The sequence below is a fragment of the Choloepus didactylus genome, chromosome 18 (genome assembly GCF_015220235.1).
Source record: "Choloepus didactylus isolate mChoDid1 chromosome 18, mChoDid1.pri, whole genome shotgun sequence".
Lineage (NCBI taxonomy): Eukaryota > Metazoa > Chordata > Mammalia > Pilosa > Megalonychidae > Choloepus > Choloepus didactylus.
The window spans coordinates 3,546,941-3,572,930 of record NC_051324.1 but is presented as its reverse complement, the minus strand read 5'-3'; the positions used below and the strand labels follow the sequence as shown (position 1 = coordinate 3,572,930).

At 48.0% G+C, this 25,990-nt stretch overlaps 1 protein-coding gene across 1 annotated transcript in view; it reads right to left on the bottom strand.

The window, feature by feature from the left end:
• CDRT1 (CMT1A duplicated region transcript 1) overlaps positions 1 to 23,515 on the bottom strand; it is a 39,212-nt gene extending 15,697 nt beyond the window's left edge. The window contains exons 1-10 of the mRNA XM_037809894.1: positions 23,409 to 23,515; positions 20,420 to 21,221; positions 18,470 to 18,646; positions 17,386 to 17,586; positions 17,167 to 17,294; positions 16,278 to 16,400; positions 15,393 to 15,502; positions 12,726 to 12,926; positions 6,877 to 6,998; positions 3,347 to 3,495 (exon numbers count right to left, since the gene is read on the bottom strand). Of these exons, the coding sequence (XP_037665822.1) occupies positions 3,347 to 3,495; positions 6,877 to 6,998; positions 12,726 to 12,926; positions 15,393 to 15,502; positions 16,278 to 16,400; positions 17,167 to 17,294; positions 17,386 to 17,586; positions 18,470 to 18,646; positions 20,420 to 20,924 (1,716 nt within the window). The 5' untranslated portion in view covers positions 20,925 to 21,221; positions 23,409 to 23,515. The remainder of the gene's footprint in view (positions 1 to 3,346; positions 3,496 to 6,876; positions 6,999 to 12,725; positions 12,927 to 15,392; positions 15,503 to 16,277; positions 16,401 to 17,166; positions 17,295 to 17,385; positions 17,587 to 18,469; positions 18,647 to 20,419; positions 21,222 to 23,408) is intronic.
• Between the last annotated feature and the right edge of the window lie 2,475 nt (positions 23,516 to 25,990).

Sequence of the window (25,990 nt, the reverse complement as noted above, 5' to 3'; positions counted from 1 at the left end):
CCATGTCCCCCCTCCCCATGGAAGGAGGAGTGTGATCGGGGGCAGCCTTTCTCCCGGAAGGTCAGTGGCCGGGGCAGACCCCATCCTCCCGGAGCACCGGGCAGGGCCAGAAGTTCCCGTCCCCTGCTGGGAGATGTGAGGACTTAGGGTGCTCCATTCCCAGCTCCCTGTCCAAGTCCGGGAGGGCACCTGGGGCAGCCCTGTCCCTGCTCCGGCTGGATAGACCACATGACAGTGCGATTGGTGGGGGAAAAATTCCACAAGCCGTGACAGCAGTTCCCCCCGTGGTCTTGTGTTCCTGGCCCAAGTGATGTCTTAACACCACCCATTGGACCAGGGGGTCAGATCCAGCAACACCATTTTCTGGGTGAACATCCAATCCCCGTCAAGACAGCCCACGTGCTCTCCTTATCAGAGAGTAAAGAGAAAAACAATGTCCATCTCCTTATCCCATGCTAGCACCAGGATGGAATGTTCTGGAAGAGACAAAGGAACTCTACCTTGGCCGCTGTTAAAAGGCCCTGAGTCCCCTATGTGGTGCCTTCCTCCGCCCCTCATGCCAACAGGGGGCCCAAGGTGGGTGGTAGGGACCCTGCCCTTCCACCGGTTCAGAAGGCTTCCTCTCATGGCCTTCCCTTCCCCTTCAGCTCCTCGGGACCACCCATTTGGTTACCGTAGCCCGACAGCTTTGGGTGGACTGGGGAGCCACGTGGGGGAAGTCATCAGTGTCCTCTGTCCACCATCACAAGTGCCCCAACCCCCACAGTCCCCCACCCTCTCACCTTCACCAGGTGCCCCCCACCCCCACAGCCCCCCCGCCCTCTCACCTTCACCAGGTGCCCCCCCACCCCCACGGTCCCCCCGCCCTCTCACCTTCACCAGGCGCCCCCTGCCCCCACGGTCCCCCCACCCTCTCACCTTCACCAGGTGCCCCCCCCCCCCCCCGGCCCCCCCGCCCTCTCACCTTCACCAGGCGCCCCCCGCCCCCACGGTCCCCCCCCCCTCTCACCTTCACCAGGTGCCCCCCACCCCCACGGCACCCCCGCCCTCTCACCTTCACCAGGCGCCCCCTGCCCCCACGGTCCCCCCACCCTCTCACCTTCACCAGGTGCCCCCCACCCCCACGGCCCCCCCGCCCTCTCACCTTCACCAGGCGCCCCCTGCCCCCACGGTCCCCCCACCCTCTCACCTTCACCAGGTGCCCCCCACCCCCACGGGCCCCCTGCCCTCTCACCTTCACCAGGAGCCCCCCGCCCCCACGGTCCCCCTACCCTCTCACCTTCACCAGGTGCCCCCCACCACCATGGTCCCCTGCCCTCTCACCTTCACCAGGCGCCCCCCACCCCCACGGTCCCCCCAACCTCTCACCTTCACCAGGCGCCCCCCGCCCCCACAGTCCCCCCACCCTCTCACCTTCACCAGGCGCCCCCCACTCCCACGGCCCCCCGCCCTCTCACCTTCACCAGGTGCCCCCCACCCTCTCACCTTCACCAGGCGCCCACCGCCCCCACGGTCCCCCCACCCTCTCACCTTCACCAGATGCCCCCCACTCCCACGGCCCCCCCCCCCTCTCACCTTCACCAGGTGCCCCCCACCCCCACGGTCCCCCCACCCTCTCACCTTCACCAGATGCCCCCCACTCCCACGGCCCCCCGCCCTCTCACCTTCACCAGATGCCCCCCACTCCCACGGCCCCCCGCCCTCTCACCTTCACCAGATGCCCCCCACTCCCACGGCCCCCCGCCCTCTCACCTTCACCAGGCGCCCCCCACCCCCACGGTCCCCCCGCCCTCTCACCTTCACCAGGTGCCCCCCACCCCCACGGCCCCCCCGCCCTCTCACCTTCACCAGGTGCCCCCCACCCCCACGGTCCCCCCACCCTCTCACCTTCACCAGATGCCCCCCACTCCCACGGCCCCCCGCCCTCTCACCTTCACCAGATGCCCCCCACTCCCACGGCCCCCCGCCCTCTCACCTTCACCAGATGCCCCCCCCTCCCACGGCCCCCCGCCCTCTCACCTTCACCAGGCGCCCCCCACCCCCACGGTCCCCCCGCCCTCTCACCTTCACCAGGTGCCCCCCACCCCCACAGCCCCCCCCGCCCTCTCACCTTCACCAGGCGCCCCCCACCCCCACGGTCCCCCCACCCTCTCACCTTCACCAGGCGCCCCCCGCCCCCACGGTCCCCCCACCCTCTCACCTTCACCAGGCGCCCCCCGCCCCCACGGTCCCCCCACCCTCTCACCTTCACCAGGCGCCCCCCACCCCCACGGTCCCCCCAACCTCTCACCTTCACCAGGCGCCCCCCGCCCCCACGGTCCCCCCACCCTCTCACCTTCACCAGGCGCCCCCCGCCCCCACGGTCCCCCCACCCTCTCACCTTCACCAGACGCCCCCCACCCCCATGGCCCCCCGCCCTCTCACCTTCACCAGGTGCCCCCCACCCTCTCACCTTCACCAGGCGCCCACCGCCCCCACGGTCCCCCCACCCTCTCACCTTCACCAGATGCCCCCCACTCCCACGGCCCCCCGCCCTCTCACCTTCACCAGGTGCCCCCCACCCCCACGGCCCCCCCACCCTCTCACCTTCACCAGATGCCCCCCACTCCCACGGCCCCCCGCCCTCTCACCTTCACCAGATGCCCCCCACTCCCACGGCCCCCCGCCCTCTCACCTTCACCTGGTGCCCCCCGCCCCCACGGTCCCCCCGCCCTCTCACCTTCACCAGGTGCCCCCCGCCCCCACGGTCCCCCCGCCCTCTCACCTTCACCAGGTGCCCCCCACCCCCACGGCCCCCCGCCCTCTCACCTTCACCAGGTGCCCCCCACCCCCACGGCCCCCCGCCCTCTCACCTTCACCTGGTGCCCCCCGCCCCCACGGTCCCCCCGCCCTCTCACCTTCACCAGGCGCCCCCCACCCCCACGGTCCCCCCGCCCTCTCACCTTCACCAGGCGCCCCCCACCCCCACGGTCCCCCCACCCTCTCACCTTCACCAGACACCCCCTGCCCCCACGGTCCCCCCCAACCTCTCACCTTCACCAGACGCCCCCCACCCCCACGGCCCCCCCACCCTCTCACCTTCACCAGGCGCCCACCGCCCCCATGGTCCCCCCACCCTCTCACCTTCACCAGGCGCCCCCCGCCCCCACGGTCCCCCCGCCCTCTCACCTTCACCTGGTGCCCCCCGCCCCCACGGTCCCCCCGCCCTCTCACCTTCACCAGGCGCCCCCCACCCCCACGGTCCCCCCACCCTCTCACCTTCACCAGGCGCCCCCCACCCCCACGGCCCCCCGCCCTCTCACCTTCACCAGGCGCCCCCCACCCCCATAGCCCCCCACCCTCTCACCTTCACCAGCTGCGCCGTGGCCAGGTGCCACACTTTGACGACCCCTCGCTCGCAGCTGCTCACAGTGTAGGTGTCACTGATCCTGGTGGCCAGAATGGGGTCTTTGTGTTTAAATGTCTTCAAGCACTTCCCTGTCTCCACATCCCACACTGCAGGGGGCGGGGCGGGGGGAGACAGAAGGGGAGGTGGAGGAGGGTGAGGGGGCTCCGCTCGACTTCCACTCGGGCTCACCCACAGCTCCGCAGACCTGCAGCACGGAGCTCCCTGGCTCTGGGCCGGGACAGCAACACACTTGACCTTGGCTCTGGCCCTGGGGTGCGAGTGCTGGGCAGCTCATCGCCACCAAGCCTGAGAAACGCTTGCTACGGAGCTCCCGAACCACACCTTCTGCTCCACTCCCAGAAAGGAGTCTCTATCCTTAGGGACATTTGAAAATATCTCTGCCTGTGACTTTTGGATTTTATTAATTGAGAAATTGTCACAGATAGGGGTGGGATTATGTTGCTTCCACATCGACTGTGTTAAAGCAACTGCTGAGTGTCTCACAGGCACAGGGTGGACATGAGATCAGGTGAGTGGGTGGGAGATCAGGGAAGGGGTTAAAAGCAGGCACCGTGAAGTCGAGGATGTGGACATTACAGTCTGCTTCATCGGGCCCCCAAAGTACCTTTTCCTCAGGCAGAAGAATGAGTAACTGTGGTGGCTTAGAGCTACATACCTCAGAAAAACATGTTCTTAAACTTCATCCATTCCTGTGGGTGTGAACCCTTGTAAATAGGATCTTTTTATGAGGTTGCTTCAGTTATAAGGTGTGGCCCAACTTAATCAGGATGGGTCTTAATCCTATTACCAGAGTCCTTATAAAGAGGGCCTCGGAGGAGAAAGCCACGGGGAGAAGCCAGAAATGGGAAGCAACAGAACCCGGAAGATAAAAGAGAAGCCAGGAGAGGCTTGCCAGAAAAACCAAGGACCAAGGATCGCCAGCAGCCAGCCCCATGGTCATCAGGAGAAAGCATCACCTTGATAATGCCTTGATTTTTTACCTCCAGCCTCAAAACAGTGAGCCTGTAAATTCCCGTCATTTAAGCCAACCCTTGCATGATATTTGTCTTAGCAGCCAGGAAACTAAAACAGTAGCCTAAGACAAAATGGTAACAAGTAACAACAGCCAATATTTGCGTAGCTCTAACAATGAGCCGGTCACCATTCAAAGCGCTTTACATGTATTACCTCATTATCTTCACAAGAGAGCTACTACTATTTTTCTCCACATTATAGATGGGGAAACTGAGGCAAAGAGAGTTTTTTTTTTTTTTTTTTTTTTTAAATCTGCTCCAGACGGCAAGACAGTTAAGGCAGAGCTGGGATTCGAACCCAGGGGGTCTGGCTCCAGAGGCCACGCTCCTAACCAATAATGCTAGGCTAATCCTGGCTATGTAAGCATGTTTCCCTTTACTTATTTATTCCTTATATATCTTGGCCCTTCTATCGAGTCATCGATGAGAGAATTGAAAGGTGAATTGCAAGATTCATTGGCAAGGTGCCTTGGTTTAATGAATTTGAAAAGAGGAGGGGGTGCTACTTTTCAGGTCTCTAATTCTCTCATTTTTCATTGTGTGTCAGTAACTGTGGCAGGTGGGGAGAGCTCGGGGGAAGCAGGGGGCCGGTGCCTGGGGCCAAGATTAGACTGAGGCCAGTGATATTTTGATATATGTTTCATTGTGGATATTCTGCATTAATTTTGATTTTTTAAATACTGCATTAAAATATTTATCTTGATTACGGGATGTTTTGGTGCCCCCTTAAATTTTACCCCTAAGGCAAGGGCCTAACTGGCTTCCTGCCCTGTAGAGGGTCCATGAAGCTGTCCCGGCAAGCACGCAGCCCTTGCCCGTCACTCCGTCCTCACCCTTCCTGATCCTCAGAGGAATCACGGCACTGAGAGGTTCAGCCAGCTCATGGAGGGCAGAGGTGGAGGGTGAAATTACTGAGGCAGGCCTGAGTGTTTGCACGTGAAAGCCCTTCGCTGTCTTGCCCTCCTCCTTCCCCTCCACCTGACCCTGACATGCTGGGGTATCCTGGGTCCCTCGCTTCTCTCCTCTTTTCACTCTTTCTCCTACTTTTCTAGGGAAAATCTCACCTACACCTGTGAACCCACCCGTGTTTATGATGGTTAACTACCTAACTGATGTATCTGGAGCCCCAGACTGGTCACTTCTATGAAATGTCACTTCTATGTGCTCACTGGCCTGAGTTAAAAGTTCTGGCCTTATCCCGTTCTCCTCTTTCTCCCTCACTTTTCATACCCAGTTGGCAGTGAAGTCCTACCTCTCTCCCTCTAGAAATCTCCGTCCAGCCTGGGACCCCTCATGTGAGTTCACATCCATCTGAGTTTCTTCACACTCGCCTGTTCTCCAATATTCTGAAGGCACCATGGCCGTCTTCTAGATGAATAGTGTCCTCGCTGCTCCCTGCCTCCAAATGGTCACCCCTCTCCAAACCCTTCCTCCAAGCTACCCTCAGAGTTATCCTTCTAAATTACACATTGATCTTGTCAGTCCCCAGATTACGACATATTTACAGCTTCCCGTGACTTATAGCATAAAGTCCAACCTCCAGCCACAACACAGAAGGTCTTTTATAATCTGGCCCCAAGCAAACTTACCAACCTCATCTCCAGCACCATACACTGCTGTCCAGCCACACAAACAACGGGCAACACCCCGAGGACACTGTTTTCTTTCAGCCCCTTGTGCACTTGTCTGCGCTGTTCTCTCTGCTTGGAAAGTCCTACGTTCTCCTCTGCCTGTAAAACTACTCATCCTCAAGACCATGCTGATGGTATCCTCTATGCGGGGCTTTCCTAATATACTATGATTTCAATGACCCCTTAGAACTCTGCACATGTTTGCACACACATGATTTAAAGCTAGATGGCCTGGGTTCAAATCCACACTCTGCCACTTAGCAGCTTTGATGTGGGGAGTTCCTTGATTTGAGAGTTTTTTCTCTCTCTGAATTTTGGATTCATCATCTGCATCTACCTTGTGAAGTTTTGTGAGGGTTAGATAAGATGTAAAGCACCTATCACTGTGCCTGTCACCAAGTTAGAGCTCAATAAATGGTAACTGTTATCATTCATATATTCATTATATCCCCATTATGTACTTACATCTCTGTATCCCTTATGAGACCACAAGCCTTTTGAGGAACAAAATACCATATTTAAAAAGCCATACCATATATTTTTCTTTTTGCCTTAGCACTTAGCACAGTTTCTTGCATATTATAGCTGTTCAACAAATAGTTGTTGAATGCATAGAGGGATAGATGGATGGGTAGATGGGTGGATGGATGGGTGGGTGGATGGATGGATGGATGGATGGGTGGATAAATGGATGGATGGATGGGTGGGTAGATGAGTAAAAGAATAAATGACTGCCTATATAAATGAGACTAGCTGATGAACATTTTGGCAACACACGGATTTGGGGAAACTTCTTAGAAAGTTCAAGGCATTTCTTTCTCACCTTTCACCTGGCCATCTCTTGCTCCAGATACGAGCCTGTTCTTATATAAATCCATGCAAGTGATGGTCCCCTGGTGGCCATTGAAGATGCGAATGCAAGTCCCACTTTTTATATCCCAGTATCTGCAGGAATCGGGCCAAAGAAATGTTTTTGAGATTTTTCTGAGGGCCCAAGGCATCCCACTGTACACAGTTCCTTTAGGCTGAACGGTAGTTGGAAGGCGGCAAAGGTTCACAGTTATACTTAGGAGCCGAAGGTCTGGATTTGAATCCCAGCTGCAGCACCAGCTGGGTGCAGAACTTCTGGAAAGTTATTTAATTTCCCTGTAAGCTTCACTTCCTCATTGATAAAAATGAGATGATGATAGTGGATACCTCCTAAGCTTTCTGTGAAGAATGAAAGACACTAGTGTGGTGATTGTCCACCAGCGGTGATTTTGCCACCCAGGAATATTCGGCAATGTCTGGAGACACTTTTGGTTGTCACAAGTGGGGAGGGGTGAGCTACTGGAATCTTGTGGGTAGAGGTCAGAGATGCTGCTAAATATCCCATGATGCACAGGACAGATCCCGCAATAAAGAATTCTCTAGTCCCAGATGTCAACAGTGCCGAGGTAGAGAAACCCTGCACCGATGCATGTAAGTCTAGAACAGAGAGTGGCACATTGAAAATGCTTGACAAATGTTAGGTGGTATTTTAATACAGGTGGGAGGGCTCTGGAGGGATCATCAGGCCTAGAATCCATGGCACTGGTTCAATGGTAGAGCTGATCTTCAAACAAGAAGAACGACAGAGCAACTTACATAGTCACTTAGATCCAAAATACGTTATGTGTGTTTCTAAAGCATATCTAAGAGATACATGGCCACACACACTGTTTTCTTTTAATAGGACAACTAGCCTACAGGTTCTCATTTGTCACTGGTGCAGGCTTCCACTTGAACAAGACCGCTTTTGCAACATGGCCTAGTAGGACATTACAAGAGTGGGCTCTGGAGCCAGGCTGCCGGAGGCCTGATACATCACCTACTAGCTGGGTGACCTTGGGTACGTTACTGAAATGCTGCGTACCAGTGTCCTGATCTGGATATCGGGAATAATAATGGAACTTATCTCATAGAGTTATTGTGAGGCTTGGCACATAATAAATTGTTAATTAATGTTTCTTTTGTTTCTCTTTGGATGTGTTAAGCTTTTCCTTCTAACGTTCCCAAAGGCCCTACAGCTTTATCAGTGCCGTAGTTTGTCAGAGCCTCCTATGTACCCGCCGTGCATTTACGATGACCAAGCGGTCAGAAAGAAAACATGCTTAGAATTTCTGTTTCTAGAAACATGGTAGACCAGGTATCTCTATTGATTTTCTTAATTTATGCAGAAAAGGCATTTGATGAACACTCTTAGAAAATTAAGAATAGAAGGAACTTCCTTGATTTAGCAAAGCTTATAAACCAAAATCATGCAGCAAGCCTTATACTTAATGGGGAAACTTAGATGTATTTCCTTTAAGAAGGGGGAAAAGATGAAGATGTCCACTCTCACTACTGCTTAACATGGCACTGGAAGTCCTAGCTAAAGGAAAGAAAAAGAAGAAAAGTACTGTAAGTTTTAGAAAGGAAGATATATGCTGACATTATTTGCAGTTAAGCTTATCTACATAGAAAAACCAAATCAACACATATTTTTAGAACAAATAAGAGGTTAGCAAAGTTGCTAGATACAAGATTGATGTAAAAAAAAATCAATAGCATTTCTCTATACCAGCAATAACCAACTTAAAGTATAAAAGAAAACAAGATACCATTCACAATAGCAAAAAAAATTACAAAGTGTATAAGCATTAACACAAATAAGAATACACAAGACCTTTATGAGGAAAACTTTAAAGCACTACAAAAGCACTAAGATTAGCTGAATGAATGTTTTTCTCAAATTAATCTTTAAATTCAATGCAACACCAATCAAAACTTAAGTTAGATGTTTTGGAAACTTGATAAACTTATTGAAAAATCTCATAAGCTACATACCATAGTTAAGTTACATAAAAAATAAAAGCAAAGAGTAGAACCTGCCCTACCGTCATAAACTAAAAGATTCTCCAAATGCATAGCTAAAAACAAAACAAATCAAATTTTTTAAAAAACAGGGTGATTTTGATGCAAAAACAGAAAAAACAGACCACAAGATTGGAGTAGAGATCTCAGAGACAACCTCATGAATATATGGAAAATACCCATGTGATAAAGATGGCACCACAAATCAATGGAGAAAATGGGAGGTTATGTAGTAGATGCTGTGGGGAAAACAGCTCACTTTATTTAAAAATGAATAAATAAAATGGAAACCCCCACTTAACACTGCATACAAAACTGAACTGTAAATGGATTAAATACCTGACTACAAAAGGTAAAACTATAAAGTTAATAGAAGAACATGTTGAAACATATCTTCTTGACTTAGAGATAGGAGGTACCACAGACATAAGGCAAAATAACAAGCAAAAAAAAAGATAAATCATTAAATTTTATTACATCAATGTTAAGAATTGCTATTTAACAAAGAAGACTATGAATAAAATTAGTAGACCAAGAAAGAATAGGAGATGATATTTGCAATGTTAAGCTGAAAGGAAATTTATATCTAGAAAGTACAAGAAACTGCAGATCAGTAAGAAAAGTAAAGTAGCCCCAATAGAAAAATGAGCAAAGGATAGAGTTAGGCAATTTATAGAAGAGGAAACTTCAAAAGCCAATAAGTAAATTCATTAATTACTAGAGAAATGCCATTGGAAGTGATTTCACACATATTCAACTGGCAATATTTTGAAAGTTGGATGATGCCAAATGTTAGCGAGATGTAGGGACACAGGTGTCCCAAAAGTGAGAGTGTAAACCATTACAAATCATTCTGGACTGCAATCTGGTATTTCCTAGTCAAAATAGGTACATGTCCCCTATGTCTCGGCAAGTCCACTCCCGGGTCCCTGTCCTTCAGAATTCTGCAATGTCCATGAAGGGACATAGAAGAAGATGTTCAATGCATCACTGGGAAAGTGAGTAGGTAAAACATGTCTGCCAGTCTTGGAGTACTACATGACAGTTAAAAAGAACCAACAAGATGCACATCTGGTAACATGATGGATCTTGGAAACAAAAGCTAGAAACAAGAGATGTCTAACACGACACCGTGCGTGTGAATTATAAATACATACATAAAAGACATCAACACACATTTTGGAAGAACACACATGAATGACAAGGTACACATTTTACAAGATTAGAATGGTTGCCCACGGGAGAATCAGGAAAAGGAGTGGAGAATGGAGATAAAGTGTAATAAATAAATAGACAAATCTGTAAATAAGGCAGAACTGGGGCCTTGAACAGAGCAAGGATGACAATATTAATGAACTGAGGAGCATAATCAACTCAATTCTTGTCACCCAAGGTCCAAAAACCAATAAAAATGAACAAACAGTTGAAAGATCAAGATGGAAGTGCAAAAGTCCAAGAACAGTCAAGAATACTCTTGAAGAGGAAAAATGAAGTGAGGAGAGTTGCCCTACCAAAGCAAAGACTTAAAAAACTAAAGTAATTCAGATGGTATAGTATTGACCAAGGATCATCAGATAGGCTAATTAATGGAATAGAAAAGAGAACCCAGAAATAGCATAGATCAACACTTGCTTTATGACTAAGAAGGCAGGTAAAAGGATACTGAGATAACTGGTTATCCAAACCAGGAAAATAAGAATTGGACCCTTATCTCATATGATAACAAAAGTCAATTTCAGGTAGATTTAAGACCTAAAGATGAAAGGTAAAAGTAAACATTAAAAACTTTTTAGAAAGATACTGTGAGATCATATCATTATGACTTTTGGGTCAGGAAGGATATCTTAAACATGTCACAGAAAGCATTAACCACAAAGCAAATACCAACAAATTCTGCAAGGATTGCTGTGCATCAAAAGACAACACAGACACGGGAAAGATGAGCCCTAAATTGGAAGAAGATATTCGCAACACAAAAGATGAACAAGGTTGAGTATCTGGAAAATCTAAAGAAATCTTGATTCAATAAGAAAAGGTAAACAAATCAACAGAAAAATGGTCAAACAAACAAACAAACAAAAAAACTGAACAAGGATTTCATACAAGAAACACAAATGGCTCCAAAACATACAAAAATATGTTTGATCTCGTTTGTAATCAAGAAAATACAATGAGGTTTTATTTAATATCCATCAGCTTCCCAAAATGCTAAAGACTGACAATACTAAGTGTTGCTGGGGATTTATAAGAAGGGATATTCTCATATCCTGCTGAAGGAAGTATAAATTAGTACAACCATTTTGGAAAATAATTTGGTATTCCTACCTGAAAATTATGCTATTAACAGTATACCTTTAAAAAAAACTCCTGTACACAGCACCAGGACACATGTTCAAGAATGTCTATGGTAGCATTCTTTCAAAGAATAAAAACCTAGAAACAAGGCAAATGTCTGTCAACAAAAGAATAAATAAATGAGTTATGATATATTCATCCAATAAAATACCATAGCTCGGTGAAAATTAATTACTCTACCTACATCAAATGAATGACTCAAAAACAGTTCAGTGCAAAAATCAAATCATGGGCAAATTTTAAAAATATGATTCCATTTATATTAAGTTAGAGATATGCCAACAGGTAGTAAAAACTATAAAGGAATGCAAGGGGATAATTAGTTTAAATAGGAGGAAGAAAGAATCAGTAAGGGAAGGGCACAGACGAGGTTTTGAGGGAAGGTAATGTTTCAGTTCTTGAGTCCATGGATGTTTATCGTATTGTTAAAAACATATGTTCAGTCGATCCTCATTATTCCTAGCTTCCATATTTGTGAATTCACCAAATTACTACGGTTTATGTCTACCTCCAAAATCAACACACTCACATGAATATACCTCAAGTGGTGAAAATTTTGAATTGCCCAATGTGCACATCCCCAGCTGAGGTCAAACAAGGTGACACTCTGCCTTCTTGTCTCAGCTCTCATTCTGCAAACAAGTGTCCTTTTCACTGTTTCATGCAATTTCTGTGCTTTTTGTTGGTGAGTTCACTCTTTAAAATGGCCCCCAAGTATAGTGCTGTCTAGTGTTTCTAAGCCCAAAAAAAGCTGTGATGTGCCTTCTGGAGAAAACACATGTGTTAGAGCAGAACGAATTCACACCTGAGTTGTAGAGCTGTTGGCTGGGAGATCAGTGTTAATGAATCAACACTATAGATTACATAAGGTGATTTTAAACAGAAACACACATATAGGGAGGTTATGTATTGATTGGTTGATGAAAATGTGGCCAGAGACTCACAGGAAACTCACCTTCTATTTCCCCCAGAAGCAATGGTTCAGTTTTAATGATTCAGTGTTCATGACGACTTCTTAGAACACAACTACCAGGAATAATGAGAATCGATTCTCTGTGTGCATTTTAAAATATTATTTTACATCTATTCTATATTTCACACCTGCAAAAAACCTACTTCTCCCTGAAGGGATATTTAAAAAGAAAAATAAATCATTTCTTCATCCAAAAATGTTCAAAAAGAAACATTTGCTGATTCACAGTCTTCCACTAGAAAACACATCTGTTAATTGTTATAAATCTTTCTCATTCAAAACTTAAACAATGCACAAATTGTTGACTTTAATCTTGCCAAATAAAACGTGGGCTACTCTGGAAGTCAAGGTCATTAAGGATAACTTTTTAAAAACTACAAAGTGGGAAATGCACACCTGCCTCTTCCATGAATTGACTCCAGGCCCAGACGGAGGGGAGCTGAGGACCGGGACCCCCGCGAGCCGCTCACCTGATGCTCAGGTCGTAACTTCCGCTCAGGATGAAGTTCTCCTCCTCGCACAGGATGAGGGCGCGGACGCTCCCCGCGTGTCCTCGAAACTCCATGGGAACCTCCTTCACTTGGATGATGTCCAGAAGGTGGATCCTCCGACTGGAGGACACAGCCACCATGTCTCCCCCGGAGTAGTGGATGACTCTGTTTCGGTCCCACCTGGGTGGCCAGGAAAAAGGGTTATCTGGAAGAGGAGAAATTGTCGTTCCCAGACCTCGCTCAGCACCGTGGCTTTCCCCTGCAGCAGTGGGGTGCCCGAACGTTCTGGGCCTTCCAATAAGGGAGAGAGCAGAAGGCAAGGCCAGTTGTTAACAGATCCTGATGGGAGTCTAAGGAGATGCTGGTTGTGGACTTCTCTTTTGGGGACCAGCAGCCCGTCTGCAAAATCTGGCTGCAAGCTCTATTACCAGGGAAGCTTTCCAGATTTTGAAGGTGCCCCTCGTTTGACACCACATCCCACAAGGTATTAATTATGCCTGTGGACAGCCCAGCCAAGCCCTAGGAGGCCTGATCCAGCAGGGATCATGGTGGGGGGGAGTTTCCAATGGGGGCAAAGGACAGAGGGCTTAAATGGTGGTTCCTGGGGAATCTGGAGGCTGCCAGCAATGTGTGTGGAATCAAACTGATCAGCTCCATGCTCGAGACTTTTTTTGCCCCCATTTCTTTATTCCAAGTCAAACTAATTATATAATTTCCTAATTTGTGTTTCTACAACACTTTACGTACACACACACACACACAGCTATTCTCACACTCTGTATGAATTATTTGCAGGTTTTAAAAAGTCTCTCTCTCCCTCCTAGTGTATCATGAACTTTTCAGGGGCAGGGTCTGTGCCACCCTAGTTATAGCCTCACCAAGCAGCTCATGACTGGCACTGAGTTCACAAGTGCTGAGAGGGGCTGAACTCACTCACCAGGGTAGGGCTGTACTCAAAATATGCTTCTAGAAACTTCCTGAGCAGGAGTCCAACAGCTGTCTCCCTTCAAAAGTGTCTGAAAGTCCATTGATCCTTATGTTTGAACTTTATTTATTTTCCCAAAACTGTGTTGGTTAGCACACAGCTCCATGAGTTACTAATAAATGTTCCGGAAGAGCACCTGCCTGGTCTGACCGGTTTAAGAAAACGAGGTTAAACACACTTAAAGAGCTTCATTTAACGCAGAGTTCCTTAGAGCGTTTGATTTGCTAATGCATGCTAAATCCCCAAGAGAGAGAATGGAGTCCCGTGAGAAGGATAGAGTGTGTTAGTCCCCAAATTTGTTTGATCATGGAAAGCTTTTGACATGGAAAATCTCAAGGAAACAGCTGAGAATCCCTATATGTGCTGCGTATCCTACTGATTCCTTTCTTTCCTTGCTCCCTTCCTCCTTCCCTCCCCCTCCCTTCCTTCCTTCCTTCTCCTCCTCCTCCTTCTTCTCTCTTTCCCTCCCTCCCTTCCTTTCTTTTTCTTCTTTTTTATCAACAGCCAATGAGCATATGTTGTGTTAAAAGTCCTATGCTAACAGACACCATGGGAAATGTGAAAATGAATAAAACATAGACCTTGCATTCAATGAGCTTATATTCTGATACAAGAGGTTTAGTTGATTTAACTTTCCAATCATAAGTTTACTAGCAAACCGGCAAAATATCAACAGGGTGACCAAATAATCTATTATCCAGGCTAAGACACTTTTGCTTGTGAATGGAGACATTATTATTTATTACCTGGAGCCACAGAGCAAAGTGGGATTGTTCTGGATAAACACGGATGTATAGCTACTCTAAACATGGGGCAGAAGTCTTGATGTTTGTGTCCTCATTTGTCATATCTAGAGTTCAACCAACCATTACTCTTCTAAGGAGCACTGATCTACAATCCGTCAAAACCCAACTCAGCCTTGACCCAAACTGCTCTGTCTTCTCTCCTTTTGGTCAATTCTCAAGATGCAATTTGGTAGTAAGAGTCATGGACAAAAACATAGTAGCGGTGGCATTCATAAAGCCCTGTGAGTAAAGATTGAAGACTTGGGCCTAACAGCAGATATTTGATTATTAAAGGGGCTTCTCACGGCATATCCAAATGATGTCACACTATGCAATCATTACAAATACAATTTTCACATTTAACATGGAAAGATGTCCACCATATTTTGCTGGAGTGGGTTATAGACAAATATGGGTAATATAAAACCGTTTCTGTTTTAAATGTGTTTATATATGCCTAGAAAATTACAGAAGGATATTTTTCAATATTAACAATGGTTATCTCTTAGAGATAAGATTACAGGAGAGTTTTGCTTTTTTTTTTCCTGGAATTTGGGGGATTTTTTCCATATTACTTCTAAAATTAGAATAAGACAATAAAGATACTTTTCAAAAAGAAGGATTTCATGCATGCAAATTATGCAAAAAATTATTGGCCTGTATAGCCAAACTTCATAAGGGGAACTTGTGCGCCATCCACTGCCGAGTAGAGCACAAAATCAAGCACCTCTTCTCCAAACGAGGTCTCACGTGAGATTGGGGTTGGGGCTTGGGGTGAGGGGAGGATTGTCCCTCCTTACAAATAAACAAGGGTTAGGGGGCTCCTCAGAAGCCAGTGTTGGTCCTGAAGATCTGGGTCCGGACCCCAATACCTACGTGTCAGAAAGGATCCGGATGTTGTAGGAGCCACAAAAGACATTTCTCTCCTCCATCTGGACGGGCAGCGTCTCCTGGTTCTGGTAGGCGGTCCACAGGTTGTAGTCCATCTAACAAGGAAACATCTGGAGTCAAAGCACCGCGGCAACCTGCCTGCAGGGCTGCAGACGTGCAAGAGCCCGGGAGCCCAGGAGCTCTTCCCCCTTCAAGCTGCAGCTGCTGCTAGTGGTGATGGGGAGAGGCCAGTGAGCTACAGAGGGAGCTAGCAAACGTGCAGCCAAGGGTCCCAGTGCTTCTTTAGCCTCCTTGAACTTTCTGTCTGGCCTGTCTGATGCCAAGAACTTTCAATGCTGAATTCCTAACGTCTCGAGTACACAACTTCTCTAAACACAAGCCCGCAAAATGAAGTCACAAGTGCCCTTTGGCTGACCATTTCGCTGGAGGTGGGGTTTTCAGATTTATATTGCATGTGCATGATAGGGCGAGGCCTATCTCGGGAACTTGTGGATGTGGAATTATGGCTACACACTCTACGCATCTGCTTTTCAATATTTTCACACATCTGCAGCCTTAAGTTGTCCTTACAGTTGCCTCACAAAGGAGATCACTTGTCCCAGAAAGTAGCCTCGCCATTTTACAGATGAGGTATCTGGGACTCGGAGAGGGGAAGGCGATTTAATCAGGTCTCAGCAGGAGCGTATCCCCCCCTCCCTTTCCCTTCCAGTCCCCCCTCCCTCCTTTCCTCCTTTCCTTCCTCTCTTCCTTTTCCATCACACACATTCTGAACAGTCCTAAGATCCGGACCTGGATGACTAAGCCAGGACACCCAGATCCACTCTCCTTCCCAACCACACTCTCCCCCCTCAAACAGCCCCGGGAACCCACCTTTGCTCTCAGTCTCCATTTCTGGTTTTTCGCATGCATGTGCTTCCCTTCATCCGCCATTTTGGGAACTGGGATGGAAAGCTTGTTGGCGTAATTAGGATCTATTCCCTTGGTGTAGGACCCCTGGGGAAACAAACACACAAACGAACACACCAAAAACAAAGACAGTGGCCACTCCTGGGTCCTCCTCTCCAAAGGATGGGGAAATGGCTACTTCTCGGCAAGATCTGAAAGCTGGGTAAGAGCCGGCTCAACTAAGGAAGGCGGGCCTGGGGCTGCTCAGTGATGTCAGCAGAGTGTGCGGATGAAATTGAGGAGGAAAATGAGTACCGAATGTCTGAAGGGAGACCGGCAAGAGGAGGTCTGCAGTTCCCAGCCTTCCAGACTGTTTTGCCTCATAGTTGGCCAACATCCTTTCGCCCTCTGTCATCTACCTCTGCTGGGAAAAACCCAAGCTACTGAGAATCCATTGATTAGGATCTGGCTTCAGGCAAGAAACAGAGAAGTAAAAATGATGGAGCTGATTGCTAGTAGGGGAGAAGTTGCATTTTGACCCAAAATTAAACCTTGTGGACATGTACACATCTGGGCATCGGCTCACTTAGGTCGCACCACAGCCCTTGGAGACTTAACCTTTGCTTTGTAAAGTTCTGGAGAGAGCCTCTGTGTGGCTGAGAGCTTCCCACACATGTCATCACTGCTAGAAACAAGCTGATGGTGGGAGAAAGGCCGGTGGTGAACGGGAAGTCCAGACAAGACGGAAGGGATTGTGCAGGTCTGAGAAGCAGCAAAGATGAGCGGCAGGGGGCTCAGCTAAGGGCCCACCAGAGAGAACCAAAGGCCACAAATGAAGCCGGTCTCCAGGTCACCCCTCCCACTCGGGATGTACCTGCAGGACGGCTATTTGGGTCTGAATAAACGCGTGCATTGAGTGGTCCATCTTGACCTGCTGTGCGAGGGTGGCCCAATGCCGGCTCACGGAGGCACACCTGTTCAGGGAGTTTTTATCCAGCAGACCTGAAGAAAAACAACAGATGGACCCCGGAACCTCAGCCCTGGGCCAAGAGGGGAGGTCTCTTGAGGAACCCCCCAATACACCCCGGCATACTTAGAATGTGCTTGGAGATGTGGATGGGAAGATGGCGGATAAAGTCCCGGTATTTACTGAACCCGGAAGACAGGTCTTGGACAGCCTTCAGGTCAACCAACAGACCCAAGGGAGCACCGTCCACCCTGGACAAGTCCGATTTTGGGGAAAACAGCCTATTCATCTCGGAGATGCACTGCAGTGAACTTTTCCATCTTCCGTCTAGAGGGAAGCAGAGAAGGGGACATTGTCGGGTTGTCTTTGTGGTAACTCCAGGCCAAGAGCAAGCCCTTACCAAGGGCCTTCTCGTGAAACAAAAATCTTCACAGTCTACACTCGGGTCATTGGATTTTGGTCATTCCTTAGGCCACATGAGACTACAACGTCCCAAACCAAACACACAAGTACTTCTCAGCCCGCCCAGCTCAAGGAGCTAGATGTCCACAGCATCAAAATCTGCACTGCTCGGGAGAAATGACACGATGTCTGGAACTTCCTTTAAGACACCACAACAAGAAAAATGCTTAAACAATTTAAAAAGGGGGCAATGAATAAAGTAATATTGGTTCCATGTCAAGAATTGATGACACTCACTCATGAGTACATGGGTGCAAAGTATATTCTTTTGACATTTGAATTTTTCCATGTGAAAAGTTGTTGTGTTTTGCCTATACTCCCTGTTTCCTATAATTATTCATGTAAATATCTTGCTTCAAAAACCTACTTAGGAGGGCCTTGAGGTCAGGCACCAAATTTCCCACTCCAATGCTGCGAAAGTGACCACCAGTGGATCGAATTCTGGGGGTACCACTGGTGACAGAACTCAGGGCTGTGTGGCAGCTCGAGCCTGTGGCAGAAGAAGACTCCAATGGAAACTCTTGAATTTCCTTTCTGATCTCTCTTTCCCTGCGTCTCTCAGAGGCCACAAGGCAAATGGGTGAAAGCATGGGCTTTTGGGTCAAAGACCCCAACACGTAAGTGTTCAATGAATGTTAGTTCTCCAGATTTGCCAGTCCCCGAATGCCAGTACTCTGCGCGCTCTGCTAACCCCACTGGGCCTTCCCAAACTTGCATAGATCGGCTTTCTTGCTAACAGCTGGCTCACCTGTAGCAGATACTCCTCCTCCCACATTTCCAGGAGAGCTTTCTTTTCCTGAGGTTTTAGACATAGGGAAGGATGTTTGCTTGGTTCTAGCTGCCCAGAAAACATGTGAGGTTGCAGACTTGGGGTTGTATTCTTTCTCGGGAAAGAAAAAGACATCTGTGGAGTCCTGAATGAGTCCTGAAAAGCAAAAGACCAAGGCAATGTGGCTCGTTAAGCAGGCGGGCAGAGGAAAAACAGGTGGACAGAAATGCTTTTTATTTTTACTTGCTTTATTTTACTTGCTTTTTCATGTAACTAGGCCAACTCAGTTATATCTGTTTTTTTTTTAGGAGCCTTTGAGTATCTCTGCAAAAAAACTCAGAAAGCCCCCTGGTAGATTTTGGAAGGCCATTCACAATACAAAACTTATCAGAGCTCTATACACCAGGAGAGAGAGACAGCTATGGGTGGGAGCTGGTAGAGGGTCTGCTTTTCCGTAGCTCTTACTTGACTTTTCTTCAATGTATTTTTATCACTGAAGCCAAATTAGAAATTGTAACTTTCTAAGAGACAATCTCCCCTAGGAAAAGGGGAAGGCTGCCACAACTTGTAACTGGATTATACAACTCCAATATAAGTAGCCGATTCCTACAGTGGGTGAGGAGAGCCTTTAGGACTGCATTTAATCTGTCTTCCCTGCTGGGCGGGGGCCTTGCAGGGGAAGGTGCTCTGGAGTTGGGGCCGGGGTGGGGTGCGGTGGGCGGATCCTGGTTCTCAACTACTTCCTCTGTGACCCAGTCCACGTCTCCCAGCTTCCCTGGACTTCAGTTTCCTTACCTAGAAAACTAAGAAGCTGGTCTGTTTGATCTCTCTCTAATCTAATTTATAGTTCTGACACTGCAGAGTTCTCTGATTTTTTTCCCACCACTTCCTCATTCCAGATTATCCTTCTTTTATATCCTCAATGCACCAAAGAAATCAAGTGGCATAGATGGGGCTCTAACTGCCCCCTATATCATCCAGCTTTGAAAGTCTTTTCAAGTTCTTTAGTCTACAGATATGACCCTAATGGAGGTATCATCGACAATGGGAATTTCCCACCTTCAAAAGCCAAATGCTGAAATTCCTCCACCTAACTGCCCCCTCCCAGCCTTCCCTGGCACAGCTTCCTGCTGGACCTGTGTTTCCCACACTGGACCTTCCACTCCTGGCTCCCTCCTTGATCTCCAAGTCTCTGGCCTCACTTCTGGTTTCTTGGCCACCGTGATCTAGCTACCCAAATGCTTCCAAGAGGCTCTCACCAACAGCCTAGACCCGAGCTTCTCAAAGTGTGGTCTCCAGACCACGTCAGCTTCCACCGGGAACTTGTTAGAAATGCAAATTCTCAGGTCCCACCTCAGACCCACCACGCCAGCAGCCCTGGAGGTGGAACCCGGGAATCCGTGTTGTCACAAGCCCTCCAGGCGATTGTCAAGCTAAAGCCTGACAACTGCACACTAGGCTCACTGGACCCCTTAGCTGTTTCCAGCCTTGGGTAAAATCCACTTTGTGCTGTGAATTTCTGCATAAGCAAGAGATGATGCAATAAATGAACAAAGCCCTAAATTTTGACCTTTTGACCTGATTTCTGTGCTGTGCAGTGGAAGGGCAAAACAATTTACCAGCTTCCCCCTACATCTCTTCCAAGCCCAATCCAATCCCTACTGCAGGAATCACAAGGACATTAAATGGTGAAAGGACGGGGACCCGTCTTAGGAAGGCAGAGACTCATTGGATGTGCTTGACAGTTAAAAACTCCGTACTTCCTTCTGCCCTGGTGAATTTACAGTCTCTCTAGAAGGAAGTCACATTCACAATTCCTCCTTCGGCAAACAGGATCGGGTGTCAGCACAAGAACCTTATCCTGCATCTTGGAAAGCTCCTGGGCTCTGGGGCCCCCCCTGGTCTCTCTCTCCTTGTGGCCGTGTTTACCTGAGATACTGTTCTGCTCTCTCAGAAACAGGACCCTGACGACATGGGCGGCAGTGAGCAGTAACTTGGGCTCGCACATCTGCAGCAGCAGGAGCGTGTAGCTGGCCTTGGTCCGCTGGGGGCTGTTCCCAAACCAACACAGGATGTCCTTCATTTTCAGTTCAACCGTTCTGTCCAACATCTGGCTCAAAGAAGACTTGACGATTTTCTCCTCCTTCTGGCTCAGGTTCACCCGGGACCTGTTGTAGATGAAATCCTTCCCCTGCGTGGTCTGCAGGATACTCTGGAAATAGTGCAACAAATATAAGCTATTCAACTGCTTCAGGATGCTCACCAGAAACCTCCTCTGCGAAATCTCACTGATCCTCTGGAACCACTCTTTGGTGGTGAAGATCTTCCAAGCCAGGATACACGTTTCACACTTCTGGCACACGGGGACAGAATCGCTCCTCTTCTCACAGCAAAAGTACGTGGCATGATTGAGCCTCAACTCCAGGCTTTCCATGATCCCCAGATGACAAGCTCATTTTATCCTTGCCTGGGAGCAGCTCCACCGAACACCAGAGGAACCAAAGTGACTCCTAGATACCCCGATTGAGCCTTTTCTGTTATAAACATCTCCCAGAGAGAAAATAAAATGCTGCAATGGATGGAAAGCTCATCTCTCGCAGAAACTGCCGGTAGAAGTCTGGCTTTGTACTGACCTCCTTGGAAACATAGCTTTACCGTAAATCTCCTAAACCTGGCACTGCTTATATGGAGGCCGTTGCTGTATATTCTGTAAGAGCTGGTCATCCCGATTCTAGAACAACAAGAACAGTCTTAGTCCAACTTAAATAATATATGGACCCCTCTAGAAGGAGAAAAAAAATATTGTGGAACCTGGAGTTGAGCTTCAATTGTTTTTATTGTTATGGCCTTTAAATATTTACAAATATAAAATCAGACATAAACTTCTTATGTTTATAGTTGTTAAGTAATAAGATGGCTTTTCAGATGATCCTCTGTGTATGTGTGTGTGCCTGTGTATGCATAGAGAACGTGTATATATTTGTATAATGTGTATCTGTATACATATGTGTGTATATGTATAGAGAATGTACATGTATATATGTGTATATGTATAAAGAATGTATATGTGTATATTTATATGGAATGTATATACCTATATATGTAATGTTCATATTCATTTTTTTAAATCATTATCAAAGCAAAATCACAAGACTTTAATTAAATTCAAGCTCTTTAACTGCTGCAGGATGCCTGGAAACCTCTGCAGGGGACCATCCCTTGATGGAGAAAATGTCACTGGACTTGAAAGTATGTTTGGGGCCTTGTAGTCTCAATCACACAGCCACCCCTGTGTCTGGGAGGCAGCACAGCTTAGCAGTTAAGAGTCTGGGGTCTGGAGTCAGACCCCTGGGTTCGAGCCCCAGCCCGACTGCTTACTAGACATGTGGACATGGGCAGGTTACTAAATGCTGTATCGTTCCACTTCCTCACCTGCAAAATGGTTCTTACATCATAGAACTGCTGTGAGGATCACATGGTTCTATCTGTAAAGCCCGTAGAAGATGGCCTGGCACACGTGTCACCCTCAAAAAATGCCATCGTCTTATTTTCATCATCATTATTGTCATTGTGATTATTGTCCTGGACAGTCAAATAATCAATGTTTATGACCATTCATCTATGTGTGGGTACTTACTCTGATAGACAACTAAAGAAACAGTGGGTGTGTGTTTGGGTGTTTGGGTGTGGTTTTTAAAATAAAAATTATAGGAAAACATAAGTCTGACTTAACCTGTGAGATCTTTATCTAAGGCCCCAGCTTTCGATACTCTTGGGGGTGAAGACGTGGGCTCTAGAGCCAAATTTATGAGTACAGCTGACCCTGGGGGAGCCCCCACAGAAGACCCACTGTGGCTGCCAGTTACCAGCCAGCAAGAGCCCTTGGTTCTCCTCGGCTCTCCCAGAAAGGGGCTCCTTAAGGATTTCAAACATTTTCAATAGCGGAATCCTGTTTTCCAGTTATAACTTCTATCAAAGTTCAACATGTAATGCAAACAAAAGTGAGATTTTATTAGTACAAATTTGTTATGATTTCAAAAGTTTACTTGACAGCCAGCCAATTATTGAGAACAATGGAGCTACTCTGATAAAGACACAACCCGTAAACCTGGTAAAGATGACAGATATTGTCTTATATCATCCTCAACATCCACAAAGTTTAAATTAGCAGCTGCTGCAGGGAACCTAGAGTCCATAGAAAATGGTTTAAAAATCACTGTCAAGTGCTGACATGTTTCAGGGTGCAAGCAAGCAATTCTCAAAAGGTTACACACAAATATACACACATACAGAGAGTATGTGTGTGTGTATATATATATATGAGTCTGTGTGTATATATATAATATGAGTGCAAGAGATAGTGCAAATGTGTGTGAAGAATATGCAATTGCACAAATGTTCATTGTTCTATTTTCTCAAGTTTTCTGCAGGCTTGAAAAATTGCAAAATAACTAATAAAGCTATGCTGCTAAGTTGGAAAGAAATGCTGTAATAGACTGGCACCTAACAGTAGCAACCCAGTTTGCCACTGCAGCCAAAATTCCCCCATGAATGTGGGATAGCCTGGAAGAGAGTTTTGATGAAACATACTGAAAACAATGCTCCTACTTCAGACAAGACTAGGCTCAAACACCGATTCCCATACCATAGGAGCTACAGCATCTTAAGAAACCCATTTGGCCTCTCTGAGCCTCAGTTTCTCCACCTTCCTGATGAGGATAGAGGAGGTGAAGTTGGGTACCACCTACCTCTTCAGGTTGTTGTAAGGATTGGATATAATGGACGAGACCAACTGTGGCTGCTATCATTATTGCTATTACTATTATTAATTATTATTATTATTATTATCACCCTCGGTAAAACCCAAAGGTTTATCATTATTGCTATTGCTATTATTAATTATTATTATTATTATCACCCTCAGTAAAACCCGAAGGCATGCTGAGTGCCCACAACTTGAGACCAGGCAATGGAAACTGATCACGGAGTTGGCTGAACATGGCAGTTTATCATGGTTGGGGAAAGATCCATTCTAACATCTCAGGCTCTTCTATCCGAAGAGACATCTGGAAAAGACCAGGACGGGATTAACATCTAATCCCTTAGGAAAGATAAAGGAGCATGGCAATCAGTAGAGAGATCAAGGTATAGCGTTTGAATATTAAAGGGGGGTACATTATCCAGCAATGCAACAGCCTAAACTTGTTTTACTGATGTAGTAAATGAGGCCATTAGTCCATCAGGTTGACGGCCATCGGGGAAGCAGTTTATCTGGCCAACCCAGCCTTTATTCCACGTTGAAGACACACTGTGGCCCGGTGCAGACCTGGGAGCCAAGAAACACGCGCTCTAGTCCCATCTCTGCTTCTTACGAGCGAGTGGTTTTGGACAAACCACTGGAACCTCTCAGAGCCCCATTTCCCTTTCTGCAGAAGGCTGTGAGCATCCCCGGCCGGCTTTAATTAATTACATCAATGAATCCCCGCCCTGGGCACAACGTCTTCACTTGCACGGCATGTGTGTGTGCACACAGCACCTCCCTTGGGCTTTTCATCAGAGCCAAATAGCCTGGATCACCACGTCACCCGCGGTTCACCTGCCACCGCCACCACTCCCATGCGCGCACGCGTGCACACACACACACACACACACGTGATGGGGAATGTACACGCCGTCACCGCACTCGGGGCCTCCTCTTCTTGGCAGCCGCAGGGAGAGGCTGAGGACGGTCAACCTCGTGGGAGGACACCGGTGGAGCACTCCCGAGCCAGGGATCACCTGCCTCCTGCCCCCGTGGCCCCTCTCTCTGGAGCTGTGGCTTGTGGAGGGTCCGGCCCGGGGCGGGGCCCAGGCTGGGACGTTGGAGCCGTCTGGGATCTGAGATCGGGGCCTGGGAGCAGGGCAGAGGCTGAGGCGACCTGATGGGGTAGACTTGTGGGGGAAGGGGTGTGGCACTGGGTGCACCTGGAGAGGGGGCTAATCAAATAGATCCAGTGGGGCCGAAAAGAACATCAAACACCCCTCAAATATCCACGTTACGGCGGCCTGGTTTACCTGGAGCTTTCCTGCCAGGCCCCTGGGTGTTCTTTCAGCCCCTCCCTATGTTTTATTCCTGGTCCTAATTATACCCCTTCCCCAAACCACCCCAAATCTCCACTTCCCTTTCCCACCCTCCCACCTGGTATGGAGAACCCCAATCTGTGCCGACTGGGTTAGGGGCCTGCATCACCCCCACCCAGCTCTGCTGTTTTGCCAGACCCTGCACCAGAGCTCCGGAGGCCCCCCCTGGTTCCTGCCCCAGGTCCCTGCCTCCCCGTCACGGCCACCTGCCCTGCGCCATCCGGAAGTCTGGAAAGGAGCTGGTTTTGGAGGAGGCGGTGGCAGGAGGAAGTTGGCTTCCGCTGGGGAGCCGTGACAGTCCCCCGATCGAGCTGTGACATTCCCCCGATCACTCACCTGCTGCTCTCAGCCTGTCCCCTTCTGTAAAGTGGAGATGGTCACCGCAGGGTGTGAGGGTCAGACGAATGGGTGCATTTGATAAGGCGCCTTATAAGATATGAAGAGCTATCCAAGTGTATTATTATCATCAGGGGAAGAGGAAAGCTGTGACGGTTTATCCATTCCCTTTCCATCATGTGGTATCACACTTGTTGGCAAAGTTAAATAAGAAAAGCTTTTTAATCGGTGACTTTCCATTTCACCAGTTGGCTCTTTGGCTTAAAAAAGAGCTGGTGGCTGAACAAGGGAATTGGCTAGAAATGTTGAATTGCCCAGAAGGAGGAAAACCAAGAGAGCACAGAAAAATTAGAAACTTTGCCTGAGACAGCTGAATAACCAAGGTTTCCTGCTTGTTCTAAAACTCACAACCACTTGCTATTGGCAGCTGAAGATCAGGACTGATTAAAGAGGAGAGAGAGCCTCAAACCAGTGGTTCTCAAACTGGAGCGGGCATCAGACTCTCCCAGAGGACTTGTTAAAACAGATGTGGTGGGTCTGGGGTCTCCTGAGAATCTGCATTTCTAACAAGTTCCAGCAGATGCAGCTGCTGGCATGGAGCCCACGCTTTGAGAAGCCCTGATGTAAACAAAGCTCAGATCTCAAAGTCTATGAGAGTGACTTCCTTTTAGAAACAAGCATTCATTGTTTATATATTCACACCGTATTTGCTGAGTGACCTTGAGTCGGTGACTTAACGTCTCTGAGCCCCAGTTTTCTGTGGAGATTCGATGAGACAAGGAATGGAACTCTGAAGGCAAAAGTCCTTTCTCCCTCTCATTGCCCCTCAGGGATCTAAGCTTCTAACAGGGCAGCTCAGAAGCCCAGCCAGACCACAGCAGAGGAACGAGGAAACAGAGATGCTCTGACAAATCTGACCAGCTGAATCTGCAATCACAAGATCTCAACTTGTACTCAGGAGACACCAGAATAGTGAAGGCTTCTGTGGGACAGCTGTCTGGTTTATTTTTAGATAGACCCTTAAATTACACTACGATAGCTTTT